Consider the following 13,823-nt stretch of genomic DNA (forward strand, 5'->3'; position numbering starts at 1 on the left):
TTAATGTCTTTCTTTGAGATGAGTTCTTCTGGTGAAATCCTTCTTGTTCTTTACAGGTTTTAAATCTTTCCTCAATCTGTCCAGTCAATCTCTCCTCACTTCTATTTCAGGCCCTGAAGTACCAGGCCTTGGTGGATGACCTGAACCACAAACGTCTGAAGCTGAATCTGGTTGAGCTTTTTTATAACGAGAAGAGCATCAGCGCCATTAGTGAGACGCTGAGGGAGAAACAAGAGGATGCAGCGGGAAAGACCGACGAGTTGGTTACTGCAGAGCAACGCGTCAAAGCCCACAAAAAAGAGCACGGACGTCTCAGCAGAGAGCAGCAGCACCTGGAAAAAGAAATACGGTGTGTTTTTGCTCCAGCAACATTTACAAAGTTTTTTCTCTTTACATCTTTGAATAAAACAAACGCTTAAGCTTAAATAACAAATGATTGTTTTATAGATCAGTGTTTTTACCGAGGCAAAAATAATCACAGTATATTTTAATTTGAATACCTGGATGATTTGAATCATAGGCATCAAGACACTTATCAAACTACAAATCGCCACTTTTAAACATCTTTATAATTATACTCTCCCAACTAAAGTGGAAGCTTTCACTACAGTCACAGCCTGTGTTGATATAAAGAAATATGTATCAGTCTTAGTAAAGTATTAACTTCAAGGTAAGAATTCCTGTTATTCTGTTTCAAAGGGGTCAGGAGCACATCCTGGCTCAGTCCAGCTCGCAGTACGTCAAAGCCAAAGTGAACACATCTCATCACATAAAGAAGGCTGCAGAGATCAGCGCCGCTGTGATGAGGAACAAGAAGAAGTTGGAAAGTAAAGAGCAGGAGCTGGAAGAAGGTCAGCAGGAAATGGCTGAGCTTGAGAAGACGTGGAGGAGGTATGAGAGGCAGACCCAGGAAGAAGGAGTCGCAAAGGGAAGAGACATCAGTCTAGATGAGGATCAGGTATTTATTACAAAGATCACACCTGACTATGCTTTAGCTTAGTAGTTGTTTTTTTGTACAGCTTTTTAAGAGTTTTTAAAGTGAAAACATGTTTTAAGGAAACGTATTTACTGTATAACTAAAAAGATAAAAAGCATTTGATTCTAAAATGACAATGTGTACATTTGTTTAGTAAGACAGTCTGCCAATAGAAAAATATTATTTACATTTGAAATAAGAAAAAAACACCTCCATCATCTTATTTCAAGTGTTTAATAACTAATTATCCTATTTAAAGGGTAAAAATACTCTTTCCATTGAAAGATCATTTTACTGAATGAAATTCAAATACTCTTAATAATTAAAAAAATCTATTTTGCTTTATTTGGAATAATTTCCTGAAATAGATGCTGAGTAAATAACCAAATATAGATCATCACAAAGTATTAATAAAGCTTCATGCAGCTTCTTCGGCATTAAACTCCAGGTACCGTAGACCTGCAGAAAGCCTGTAAAGAACAGCTGAAAAGATAATTTCTCTAAAACCTAATGTTCTGTTGTTTGGTTTTGCATTGATCTGTGTCACAGTTAGATCAATATAAGGAGCTGAAGAGGTTAGCCCAGAAGCAGGCGGCTGTCCTCTTCCAGCAGGCTGAGAAGCTACAGTGGGAAGTGACGGCAGACAGTGAAAAGCTGGCTTTTGAGCAGCGCAGAAAGAAGGAAAAAGAGGTACTTTTATTTTTTCTGATTCCTGAAAATTCCTCTCTCTCTGTAGATTTATTGTATTTTCATTAGATTTGAATGGTTCCAAGTCTCTGAATGGTTATATTTGAACATGTCATCGACTGACTCATCATTAGGGTTGAGCATTGTTTGAATTTGAACTATTCTTATTCCTGATCTGATTCTAGTTCTGATCGATTCTTGTTTATGAATCTTTTATGAGGAAAAATTATCAAAGTTTCAATGGCATAAATGAGCTGCTAACCGGAGCGCTCTCTGGATGAGATAGAAACACATTCACATGTATCCAGCGTCTGATACTTCAGGTACCAATACAGCTCCTCATTAGTCTTGGAAGTAGAGATGTTTTACTTTTATGGGCAGAGGAACGATCAGATTTTCATACTCAGTCGTTCAGTTAGTGGGTTTCATTATATGAAAGAGAAAGAGAACTAAAAATAAACAATTAAAACTTAAAATCGTTATTAAATTTAGCAGATCTACAGTAAAGAGCTTTCTTTCTATCCAGAGCGTGCAGAAAACAAGGCAGCCATCTGTTAAATATAAAGTAAGAGGAAGAAAGTATAAAAAAGCTTCACTCTACCTGCAGACACTCTGCTATTTATTCACAGGGGAACAGACTAACTTGGGAAGCTGACCTTAAAACACCAGAGCAGCGGCTTTGATGAGGCTCTCATCCTGAGTTTGGCAGTGAATAATCATGTCGGCTGTGAGCCTTCCTTTGCATCAGTACTGCAGGAAGCCGACTGGTCATTAGGCTACGTTCACACCGCAGCCTGAAGTGACCCAAATCCATTTTTTTTGCCCACATGTGACCTGCATCTGATCTTTTAATGGCTGTTTGAACAACACAGATACCATTTTTTCCAATGCGACCCAGGCCGCTTAGCTGTGTGGTCCTGGATCCGATACAAATCGGATCTTTTCAAATGCGACCTGTGTCTGAACAGCCAGGTCGCATTCATCCGACCTGAACGCCATTAGCAACTGACATAGGTCGCTATTCTTTCTTTACAGAAGCGGCAAGAAAAACAAACCCCATGGTGGACGATGATGCGGATAAGATTGAGGTTTCAAGGTTGGGAGAGATCGCTAGATGCACTCCGGCATTACATCCATGTTTACTTCCGTAAACACAGAGCACGCTGGCTTGCGACGTCATTGCATCATCTATTCCGAATGCGGGACACTTAAGCTGTATGAATGCAATTCACACAGGAGATCACATACAGGTCGCATATATTTGGAAATGTGAATGGCAAAAAAATTGGATTTCACAAAAAAATCTAAATTGAGCATCAAGGCCTGCAGTTTGAACGTAGCCTTAATGGATTCCAGAAGAGCTTAAGGGTTAGATCCGGTTCTGATCGATTATTGATCCTCGGTGCCAAACCCTAATCATCATGTTGTTTCACAGGCTGCCATCAAAAGCTGCCAAACTCGTCAAGAAGATCTGATGAGTAGAGCTGAGAAACTGGAGGAGTACACCCAGAAATGCAAGTAGGTGAAATGTGTTTTGTAACAGAATGAAAAATTTAATTTGATGTGGAATTTTGCGTCTTATTTAATCAGGGCAGGTTTTTTCTGTGTGTTTTTTTGTTGTTGTTTTTTTTGTAACATAGAAGGAAACTAACCATCAAAGTATTGTGTGACTCAGGGATTCCCTTGAAGATTTTGATCAGCGGGGGGCGAGTCTGTCTGCAGAGCTTCAGCATGTGTCTCAGCGAAGCAGAGAGCTGGAGGAGGAGCTGCTGCAGGTGACGGAGGAACTAGCCAACGCTCGTCTGGACAGCCACGAGAGCAGACACCAGCAGCAGCGCCGAGAAATGCTAGAAAAGCTGCGCCGACTCTACCCAGAAACTGTTGTAAGACCCAAAACAAAATGGCCTTTAATAGAGACAATGAAATGCTGTTTCTGTCTGCAAATCAGTTAAAAAAAGAAATGATGCGGATGCTGAATAAGTCTGTAGTTTAGTTTCACTCTAGATTTAAGAAAAACTAAATAATCCCGTAAAGATTTATGGTCCATATATCCACATCAAATTGTTATACTCAGTTTAGGCTGAAATATATAAATAACTATTTACTGTACGCTAACTGGCTAACCTAAGTTGTCTCTAATTATAAATGTGAGTCCGGGTTTCCAGCTGACGGACTCGTGATGTGAACAAAGTAAAATCCATCAGCTGTTCTGACTCTGCTTTAGGTAGTACTGGCTGCAGAACATAGAAATGAAATCATAAAGATTATATGATAGGGCTAGACTATTACATTCTGTAGCCGCGCTTTTCTGCTATCCATTATTAATGTTTTTTTTTTTTGTTTGATAACATTCACTGTCATAGCATCACTCTCATCCTGTAAATGCTAGGAAACTGGAGAGAAAATATCGCTCCACAGGCCTGCGAGAGTCCTTCCTAGTCTGGAAAAATGGTTTACTGCTGTATAAGAGGACCCTTTGTAAAGCAAGAGCAGCATACTTCTCATTAATAGAGGAGAATAAGAATAATCCTAGATTTCTTTTTAATACAGTTGCCAAACTCACCCAGAGCCATAGCTCTGTTGAACCGTCCATTCCACCTGCTCTTAGCAGCAATGATTTTATGGGATTCTTTATAAATAAGATTGATCTTATTAAAAATAAGATCATAAGCACTCCTCTATCCGCGATTGTACCTGAGGTAGTCATGGAATCTGAACCGGGTTTAGACTGCTTTGATCCAGTTGAACTCTCTGAATTAGCAAAATTATTGTCTTCATCTAAGCCTTCAACTTGTATGTTAGATCCAGTTCCAACCAGGTTATTTAAGGAGGTATTCCCTTTGATCTCCTCCTCCATTTTAGATGTGATTAATCTATCTCTGTTACAGGGATATGTACCTAAAGCTTTTAAGATTGCTGTAATTAAACCTCTGCTTAAGAAACCGTCTCTTGACCCAGATGACTTGGTCAATTATAGACCTATATCCAATCTTCCTTTCTTATCCAAAATTCTTGAGAAAGTAGTTGCCAAACAAGTTTGCGATCACTTCCACCATAATGAACTTTTTGAAGAGTTTCAGTCTGGCTTTAGAGCTCATCATAGCACTGAAACAGCTCTGGTGAAAGTCACTAATGATATTCTCATGGCCTCAGATAATGGACTTGTATCTGTGCTCGTCCTGTTGGATCTTAGTGCTGCATTTGATACAGTTGACCATAATATTCTTTTAGAAAGACTTGAATATTTTGTTGGAATTAAAGGAACAGCACTAGACTGGTTTAAATCTTATCTATCTGATCGAATTCAGTTTGTTCATGTTAATGATAGATCTTCAACACGCTCAAAGGTTACCTGTGGAGTACCACAGGGATCAGTGCTAGGACCAATTCTCTTTACTTTATACATGCTCCCAATTGGTAGAATTATTAGACAGCATGGGATTAATTTCCACTGTTATGCTGATGATACCCAGCTATATCTGTCTATAAATCCAGATGAAGCTAACCCATTACATAGATTACAGGCATGTCTTGAAGACATAAAAACCAGGATGACTCTTAATTTTCTGCTTCTGAATGCAGACAAAACAGAAGTTATAGTCTTTGGACCAGAGTCTCTGAAAAAGAAACTGATTAGCCAGTCACTTCATTTGGATGGGATTAAACTGATTTCAGATAATAAAGTAAAAAATCTTGGTGTTATTTTTGATCAGGACCTGTCATTTAAATCCCATATCAAAGAGGTTTCTAGAATTTCCTTCTTTCATCTGAGGAACATTGCAAAAATTAGAAATATCCTGTCCAGGGGTGATGCTGAGAAACTAGTCCATGCATTTGTTACTTCAAGGCTGGACTATTGTAATTCTTTACTATCAGGAAGTCCACAAACTGTAGTTAAAAGCCTTCAGCTGATCCAAAATGCTGCAGCCAGAGTTCTAATGAAAATGAAAAAGAGAGATCATATCTCGCCTATCCTGGCTTCTCTTCATTGGCTTCCTGTTAAATCAAGAATAGAATTTAAAATCCTCCTTCTCACATATAAAGCCTTAAATGGCCAAGCTCCATCTTATATCAGAGATCTGATTGTTCCTTATGTTCCTAACAGAGCACTTCGCTCTCAATCTGCAGGTTTACTAGTGGTTCCTAGAATTTCTAAAAGTAGAATGGGAGGCAGATCTTTTAGTTATCAGGCTCCTCTCCTGTGGAACCAACTACCAGTTTTAGTCCGTGAGGCAGACACCCTGTCTACTTTTAAGGCTAGGCTTAAAACTTTCATTTTTGATAAAGCTTATAGTTAGGGTGGCTCAGGTTATCCTGAGCTATCTCTATAGTTATGCTGCTATAGGCTTAGACTTTTGGAGGACATAGGGACCCCCATTTCATCATTCTGCTTCATTCTCTCTCTGTTCTCCTATTCTGCAGAATCTGTTAGTTCAATCTCTAACCTTCTGCTCTCTCTGCTTTTCCTCAGAGTAGCTTTGCCTCGTCTGTTCCTGTTTGGCTGTGACGTCATCCTGAAAAAAACATCAGCTGTGCTGCTTCTATCAACACCCTTGTTAATAGATGTTGGAGATCGGCCTGTTTTCCAGTGTGGTCCTGTTTCTCTGACCGTGACTGAGTGGATGTGCTCTCTTCGTCCTCTGGCATGGGAGCTGCCTTGGAGCTCGTCTGCCTGGCTGTGTGTTTCCTGGACGGGGCCGCCTTTTACAGCTGCTTTTTGTATCTCTGCTTCTGTCTCCTTGAACCCCAGTCGGCCTCGGCAGATGGCCGCTCACACTGAGCCTGGTTCTGCTGGAGGTTTCTTCCTGTTAAAAGGGAGTTTTTCCTCTCCACTGTCGCTACAAGCATGCTTAGTGTGGGGGATTGTATTTGAGTCAATGAGTCAATGCAATCAACTGGTTTTCCTTAGATAGAAAACTTTGTATCAATTTGACTGTATGATCTGGTTGAACTGTAAAGTGCCTTGAGATGACATGTGTTGTGAATTTGGCGCTATATAAATAAACTGAATTGAATTGAATTGAAAATTAAATGGAAGAAGAAAAAGGAATATTGGCTCTAAGAATCAGCCCATTAATATCTACAGCACATATTGGATTTTAGCTTAGACTGGTGTCAACATAAGCGCCATCAGCTTTAGGAAACCTGAATTGGTGGATCTCTTTTTTTACTCTACCTTAAAGAAAAAGGTGACAAGATTGTCAGCTTTTATTACAGCACGTGGAATTGTTTCACTAAGCTTTTGCAGTGTCACAAGATCTATTTCCACCCAGAGGTGCATTAATTTTTCACCAGGATCTTGCATTGATGATGGTAGAGTCGACCTTCTCCTGCACATCCCAAAGGTTTTCCATGAGGTTAAAGTCTGGACTATGTGGCGACCCATGATGTCTCATGAACCACAAATATAAATATGAAAAACTGCAACACAACGTGGGAGAAGCAGTCAACCTACTTTACGCTCGACTAGATCGTTCTGTTGACTGATGGCTGAACTTTATATAAAACATGGAAATAATATCCTCCATAAATGTTAGCTCTAATATTGTAAAACATTTAGTCTTATATGACTTTTAGACAATTAATGAACAAAAGATCTGAAAAACAAACCTTCCTCCATAAAAATCCTGAACGGTTTGGTGAAGGAGGAAGTGATGTCACAGGTAACATCCATGATAAAAACCCTCAACTTTCCCATAACTATAACTGCTTTAAATCATAATTTCAAGATAGTAATGACAATTCAATGTATTAAAAAAATATATATATTATCAAAGCTGATGAGAGGAATTTTTGGTGGAATGAATTGTGTTTTCTTTCATGTTATACCTGGACGTAAAGAACCGTAACTAACGGCTGATTGGACTAAAATGGGTCATGTAAAAAAGCCAGTCAGAATATTCTGATTGGATTCAACAGGTAAAGAATCGATTTGTAATCCAGCTTAGATTCGTGTTTTATCCTGACTGACAGTCCAATCAGCATCCATGTAAACACTTGTTTCAACTGAAGGAGGCAAGCTGATATTAGAGTGTATGTACACTTTACATGGCTAGACGTAAGTAAGAATAATCAGATCAGCATGACACGTTTTATTCAGATTACTTACTGTATGTTCATTTAAAAATTTCGTCCTGATCTTCAAATTTTGTGTGTTTAAACATAGCTAGCACGATCAGATCATTGTTACCGTCACAGGTAGTCCTTCTTGGATAATGATACTGGAAAAACTGAACCTATTTTTGATCCAAGATTCTCCCAGCAGCTTTGGGTTTTTCATGTTGATGTGCAATAAGGCAGGTAAATGTTTTCTGCCTCCATTTGGCTGATTGACAGACAGGCGGAATGTATGTACACAAATAAGTGTGAGATCAGACAGGAACCTGTCATTTGACATCTGTCTGTTCTGTTGCAGTTTGGGCGACTGTCTGATCTCTGCAGCCCAGTCCATAAGAAATACCAGCTGGCTGTTACCAAAGTGTTTGGCTCCAACATGAATGCAATCGTTGTGGCGACTGAGAAGGTCGCCCGCGAATGCATCGGCTTCCTCAAGGAGCAGCGAGGCGAGCCAGAGACCTTTCTGCCCGTCGACTACCTGGTGGTGAGTGGCTTCATTTACCTGCAGGTGATTGACGGAGGAGGTGGTCAACCTCATAGCTCTGATAATCCTCATTCCTCTGTGTGCAGGTGAAAACACTGAATCAACGACTCAGAGAGATCCCAAATGCCAAGATGGTTGTGGATGTGGTGCGGGTTACTGCCGGCCCAGGCGCTGCTCTGCTGGAAAAAGTGATGCAGTACGTCTGCGGCAACGCCTTGGTGTGTGAAACCATGAAAGTTGCCAGGAGTGTGGCCTTTGACAGACAGGAACGAGTTATGGTAAGCAGGAAATGGGAGCTGTGTGGTCTTCAGTTGTGTGGTTCCTGTTGTGCTAATCAGCAGTGATGCGTGTAGACTGTCACCTTGGATGGGACGCTGTTTAAAACTTCAGGCGTGATCTCTGGAGGTTCCAGCGATCTGCGGACCAAAGCTCGCTGCTGGCAGGAGAAGGACATGATCCGTCTGAAGGAACACAAGGACGAACTGATGCACGAGTTACGGGTGAGTTATGGTGTCCAAACGCCATAGTTTCATCACAATACATGCTGTCTGCTATCACCCTATTTATTTTTTCTTCATCTTTGTCTTTTTGCAAATTTTCTGTAAACATTTAGCTAAACAATCTTCAGTTTTGTTTGTGTTTTGGCTGTTTGTTATTCTAACAGGACTTAGTGAGGCTCAGAAGGAAGGAGTCCAGTCTAAAGCAGATCTTGGCTGAGGCTCAGGGAGCTCAGAGCCGTCTGAAGTACAGCACAACCGATTTGGAAATCCTTCGGGACAAAGCCATCCCTGACTGCAGAGCGGTAGGACAGATGTGCTGTGATCTCACATTCAGTCCAATAACTAAACACATATTCTGTTTAAGCACAGATCATCAGTCAGAACCCAGCAGAAGCCTGTTTGTCTTGATGGTTGTTTCTTATGCAGGGAATTTTGTTCTCTTATTGTTGTAACAAAATAACAAGTGTTGTTAATGATGAGTGAATTAAAATATTCTCCAGAAATGAAACTTTGCAAAACTTCCTTAAAAAAAGGTTTTCCTCAGATTAAATATTTTTCTAATCCATTTTCTTTTCCAGAACAAGTTTTTTTCCTAGTATTGTTTCGTTATTGTTACAACTAAAAAATGCATTTGGTGAATGGAAACTTGGAAGAAAAGGACTCTTGAAATAAACTGAAAAATGTCTTTAAAGAGAATTTTTTGAGTGAAACTTTACTGTTTTCTCAGATTTAAATATGTTTTCTGTGCTATTGATGGCTTCCAGGAAATCTCCTGCCTGAAGAGTGAGCTATCAAACCTTAAGTGTCAGATTCAGATGCAGCAGGAGAGTCTGGAAGCAAAAGACGCAGAGATAAAAAGAATCAGACAGCAGATCGATCAGGTACAGCCTTTCTATTCTAATACTATGAACTGCTACATTCTGTTCCCACTATAAGAAAAGCTTTAAAATAAACCATTTTTAAAGAAACAATTAAAACTATGTTTTTGGTTGTGTTTTTAGATCGAGGATGAGGTGTTTGCAGACTTCTGTGCCCAGATTGGTGTGGGAAGCATTAGAGAGTTTGAACAGGAGCACCTAAAGCTGCAGGAAGAGGTCGACAAGAAACGGTAAAACAAAAAACTTTTTATTACTGCATCTGAAATTCAGTCTAGCTAATGGAGCTAAAAGACTTAAATGAGATCCTTTAATGCCTTAAAGAAAAGATTCCCCCCTGACAGATGTCTAATGTTTTACCTCTTTTTACACTTTATGGTTTCATATCATCAAAAAAGACGACTGGCCTTCTCACTCCAGCCCTGTAGTTGTAGGGGTTATTTTCTCTTGAAAATACACAGCTGAAATAAACCAGGAATAGCTCCACAATGATCAGGTGTAGTTAGGGCACTGTTGGCTGAGTGTCTGAGTTGGAGGAAAAACAAATGCAGCAGGAAGGCCTCCTAACAGAGTTTATACCCTCGGCTGAGTTTACAGCTCATCAGTTCCACTAAACTAGACGTGGAAGTAGAGATGTTTTACTTTTAGGGGCAGAGAAACGATCAGAATTTAAACTCCTTCGTTCAGTTAGTGGGTTTCATCAAAGGCAGAATTAGATTGCGGGAATCTGTTAACATGTAAGGTAAGAGGAAGAAAGCATAAAAACGCTTTCTTCAGCTTTAAGGCACATTTTTAAATGCCGCCGCACAGAGTGTCAGGTTAATCCAGGCATACACTGTACATTGTTTTGCCCTTATTGGGACGATTCTCCAGTTGTGCGAGAATTTTTCCATCGGGCCAAATTTCAGCCTCCTCGTGTGTCCTGCGATGTGTAGTATACAGGGTGTAACCAGGGGCGATTAGCCTCTCACCACCACCTCCCGATCAGGAATCGTAAGGTTGGGAGAAATTCAAACATGTTTGAAATTCAGTCGGCCATCATAAGGAGTTTGTGGGCAAATTCTGCTGTTAAAGCAGATCTATGAGCAGATTTACCAGAAACTCGAGCACTGCGCATGCACAAACAAGGGAGTTCTTCTTCTTCTTTCAGATTGAAGAGCCAGCGCCATCTCTCGCCGCTAAATCCGACGTGTGGTTTTTGGACATACAGTGTGAGCAATTAGATCGCATCAGAGCGCTGGGCAATACAATGAGAATATGCACCCTGAGCCGTCAACTTTTAAACCCTTCGGTTTCATCGTGCAGTTTGAGCTGTAGCTGCGTGCAACAATTGAAAATATTGCACAGTGTATGCCCACCTTTAGTTATCTCCATTGTTCTGTTGCTGCACAAACAGATTAGGAAGCATCTGTTTCTGATAGGCGGACTGGGATCGGAACTAGGAATGGAAAATAACGTTGACATCTTTCAGTAGGAGAGAGGAAATATACCTATTTCTAATCTTGTGTGCTTCTTCTCTTTGGTTCTCACATTTCTCCCTGTAGCCTGGAGTTTGAAAGTCAGCGCGACCGCTTGAAAGCGCAGCTGGAATATAATAAGGAACATCTTGTGCAGGAGAAGAAGAAGCTGCACTCAATGGAGGACAAAGTTAGCAAGGAGGAGCAGGCCATTGCTGAAAGCAAAGAGGTAAACATATGTTGTTGCTGCTTTTATGCAGCAATGTAGGACCAGTAGGAGTGGAAAGTGGAAGTTTTAACCTCTCAGTTATGGCTAACGATACGTTTATGCTGCAGATCATCACACTGGATTTCTGCTTTGTTTTATTGTAAAGCCTTTATGTTGTGTGTTATTCTTTCATCTAAGCCAGTTTTTGTTGTTTTTTTCTCGTCAGGATGAGAAGAAGCTTCTGCAGGTAGTAGAGGAGGGTCAGAATAAGCTTCAGGAGATGAAGAACCAGCTTCTCCTTAGAAAAAAACAGGTGGCTTCATTGAAAGCTGAGCTCAGCCAAAAAACTCAACACCTACAGGAGATCAACAAGTAAAAATCCCCTTTACTATGCTGTTCACTCTGCACCACTGCTTATTGTGATACATAAGCAGGGCTGTACACTTTGCTTTGTTACCAACAGCATTAGAGCTCTCAGATGAAAACATTCAGGAGAACAGAAAGGAAATTAGCGACACTCAGAATCTGCTTAAATAGCAGAATTATAAAGAAACAAAACATTAATCTGGGTAATAATTCATGTTTCATGAGGCTGTCTTTTTTAAATGGAGGTTTCCATTCATGAATTACCTGCCTGCTTCTGCTCTTCATCCTCAAACTCAAGCCAAGGGAAGAGTTGGATCCAATCTGATTTAAACCTATAAACCTTGTTAGCTGTGTTTCTAAAAATCATCAGAACAGTAAATGCTGGAGGCCTTTCCTGTTTGCTGACATGTCCAATTAAAAATAACAATAAGGACACCTTATCTTTATCTAATAACTCATTATAGTTTTACCTTAACTTTGTCATATTGGGTTTATTACACTTACTTTACTTTAAGACCATTATTAGCTGAAACTAAGTTGTTTTTATATTACTAAATTTACCTTAAAGGGGAACACTGTTTTTTTTTACATTGGCCCCTTGATTTCACGTTATTACATCGTGTTCTACTCACTGTCAGGGTTCAGTGGTGGTTTGAGGACCCAAATGCAGAGGCAGAGGTTGAGGAGATTTCTTGCAGCTTTAATGAAATTAACAGAGGTAACAGAGGTGGGAATCCAAAAATCCAAAATCAAACATGAAAAATATAAAGTAAACCAGAACTATGGAGACATCTGGGGAAAACCAAACACGAGGAGCCAGGGAGAGATGAGGAACGTAGACCACAGCATGGGAAGACAGCTAAGAAAAGGAACCAACAAAGAGTGAGAGCAGAGGGAGAGCATATATAGCAGAGAGAGACAAAGGGAGGGCTAACGAGCAGACAAGGAGCAGGTGTGAGGGGAGACAACGAGGGAGCCAAGGGGAAAGGAACACACACACACAAGAGGGCAACAGAGGACAACAGAAAAACATGAGAACTAACATAAATCTTGAAATTACAACAAAACTGTAATTAAACCAATAAAACTAGAAAACAAGGAGCAAAAAACAACAGAACCAAGACCATGACACTCACCCATATGAGTTTTGTGTCATTGAACAGCTTGCCTACTTTAGACTTAGTTTTTAATCAACCCGGTGTTTCTGTTTCTGCTTTTCAAAGGGAGCTGACCAAACTTCAGCGAGAGGTCATGTCTGCTGAGACGGCCCTGGAACAGAAGCGCATGGCTCGACACAACATGCTGCTCGCCTGCAAAATCCAGGACCTGCCGATCAGTCTGCTAGTGGGCAGCCTGGACGAGATCAGCCAAGTGCAGGAGGTCCGACCTCTTTAAAACATAGATATTAAATGGGATAAAAACTCAGAATGCATAAAATTCCACCGGTAAAATTTTTACCACTATAGACATCATTGGAAAGCTTAGATTCTCCACACTTCAACCAAGATCACTTCATGTACAAAGCGAGTACCAAAGCACAATTAAAACAGATATAGCAACATGTCAAAATGCAAACAAACAAAGCAGCCACAATTACATACCTTTGAAGGCATCCAGAAGCTGTTTTATAAATCCAATCTTCAATTATACTCCATTCATCCATAAGGGTCCAAAGATGAAAGGTAATCCAGCATATTAGTAATAAAAATATTCCATGATGAGAAGAACGCCCATAACGTCCAGTTGTTGACATCAGAAGTTACCTGCTCATAGCTTATTCTCAGCATCTTGCTAATATTTACTTCTAATACTTATTTTCTCAGTTGTTATCCCACAATGTTTTTTATGTTTTTTTTTTACATCATCTTCTTATCTACAAGACATAAGTGTCTGCATATTTTTATGACGCAATTTGAGTGCCATATAGTCCCCGAAATCTCACCTCCGGTTCACTTGTGGTCCACTTCCTGCCAGCCAGTGACGCGCGATATTATGCCTTATTATTCTCTGCTTTTATTGGTTAAGACCACGTGGGGTGTTGGGCTTTGTAGCAAATGGAATAAGGTTTCGTACGAGCCCAAATGTGTGTGGCAGCAGCTGTCTGTGTGTTAGAGAGACACACAGACAGCTGCTGCTGGAGCCATTGCGCGCAG

General features: G+C 40.2%; 1 protein-coding gene across 1 annotated transcript in view; it reads left to right on the forward strand.

Moving 5' to 3' along the window:
- Window positions 1-13,823, forward strand: part of smc1b (structural maintenance of chromosomes 1B) — a 31,667-nt gene that overhangs the window by 11,754 nt on the left and 6,090 nt on the right. The window contains exons 5-18 of the mRNA XM_038309033.1: window positions 111-349; window positions 700-958; window positions 1,526-1,666; window positions 3,099-3,181; window positions 3,339-3,546; window positions 8,079-8,264; window positions 8,351-8,542; window positions 8,618-8,764; window positions 8,929-9,066; window positions 9,529-9,645; window positions 9,766-9,872; window positions 11,184-11,325; window positions 11,531-11,676; window positions 12,894-13,050. Coding sequence (XP_038164961.1) covers window positions 111-349; window positions 700-958; window positions 1,526-1,666; window positions 3,099-3,181; window positions 3,339-3,546; window positions 8,079-8,264; window positions 8,351-8,542; window positions 8,618-8,764; window positions 8,929-9,066; window positions 9,529-9,645; window positions 9,766-9,872; window positions 11,184-11,325; window positions 11,531-11,676; window positions 12,894-13,050 — 2,262 coding nt within the window. The remainder of the gene's footprint in view (window positions 1-110; window positions 350-699; window positions 959-1,525; window positions 1,667-3,098; window positions 3,182-3,338; window positions 3,547-8,078; window positions 8,265-8,350; window positions 8,543-8,617; window positions 8,765-8,928; window positions 9,067-9,528; window positions 9,646-9,765; window positions 9,873-11,183; window positions 11,326-11,530; window positions 11,677-12,893; window positions 13,051-13,823) is intronic.

This window comes from Cyprinodon tularosa, unplaced genomic scaffold (assembly GCF_016077235.1).
Source record: "Cyprinodon tularosa strain WSP-4 unplaced genomic scaffold, ASM1607723v1 ctg654, whole genome shotgun sequence".
Lineage (NCBI taxonomy): Eukaryota > Metazoa > Chordata > Actinopteri > Cyprinodontiformes > Cyprinodontidae > Cyprinodon > Cyprinodon tularosa.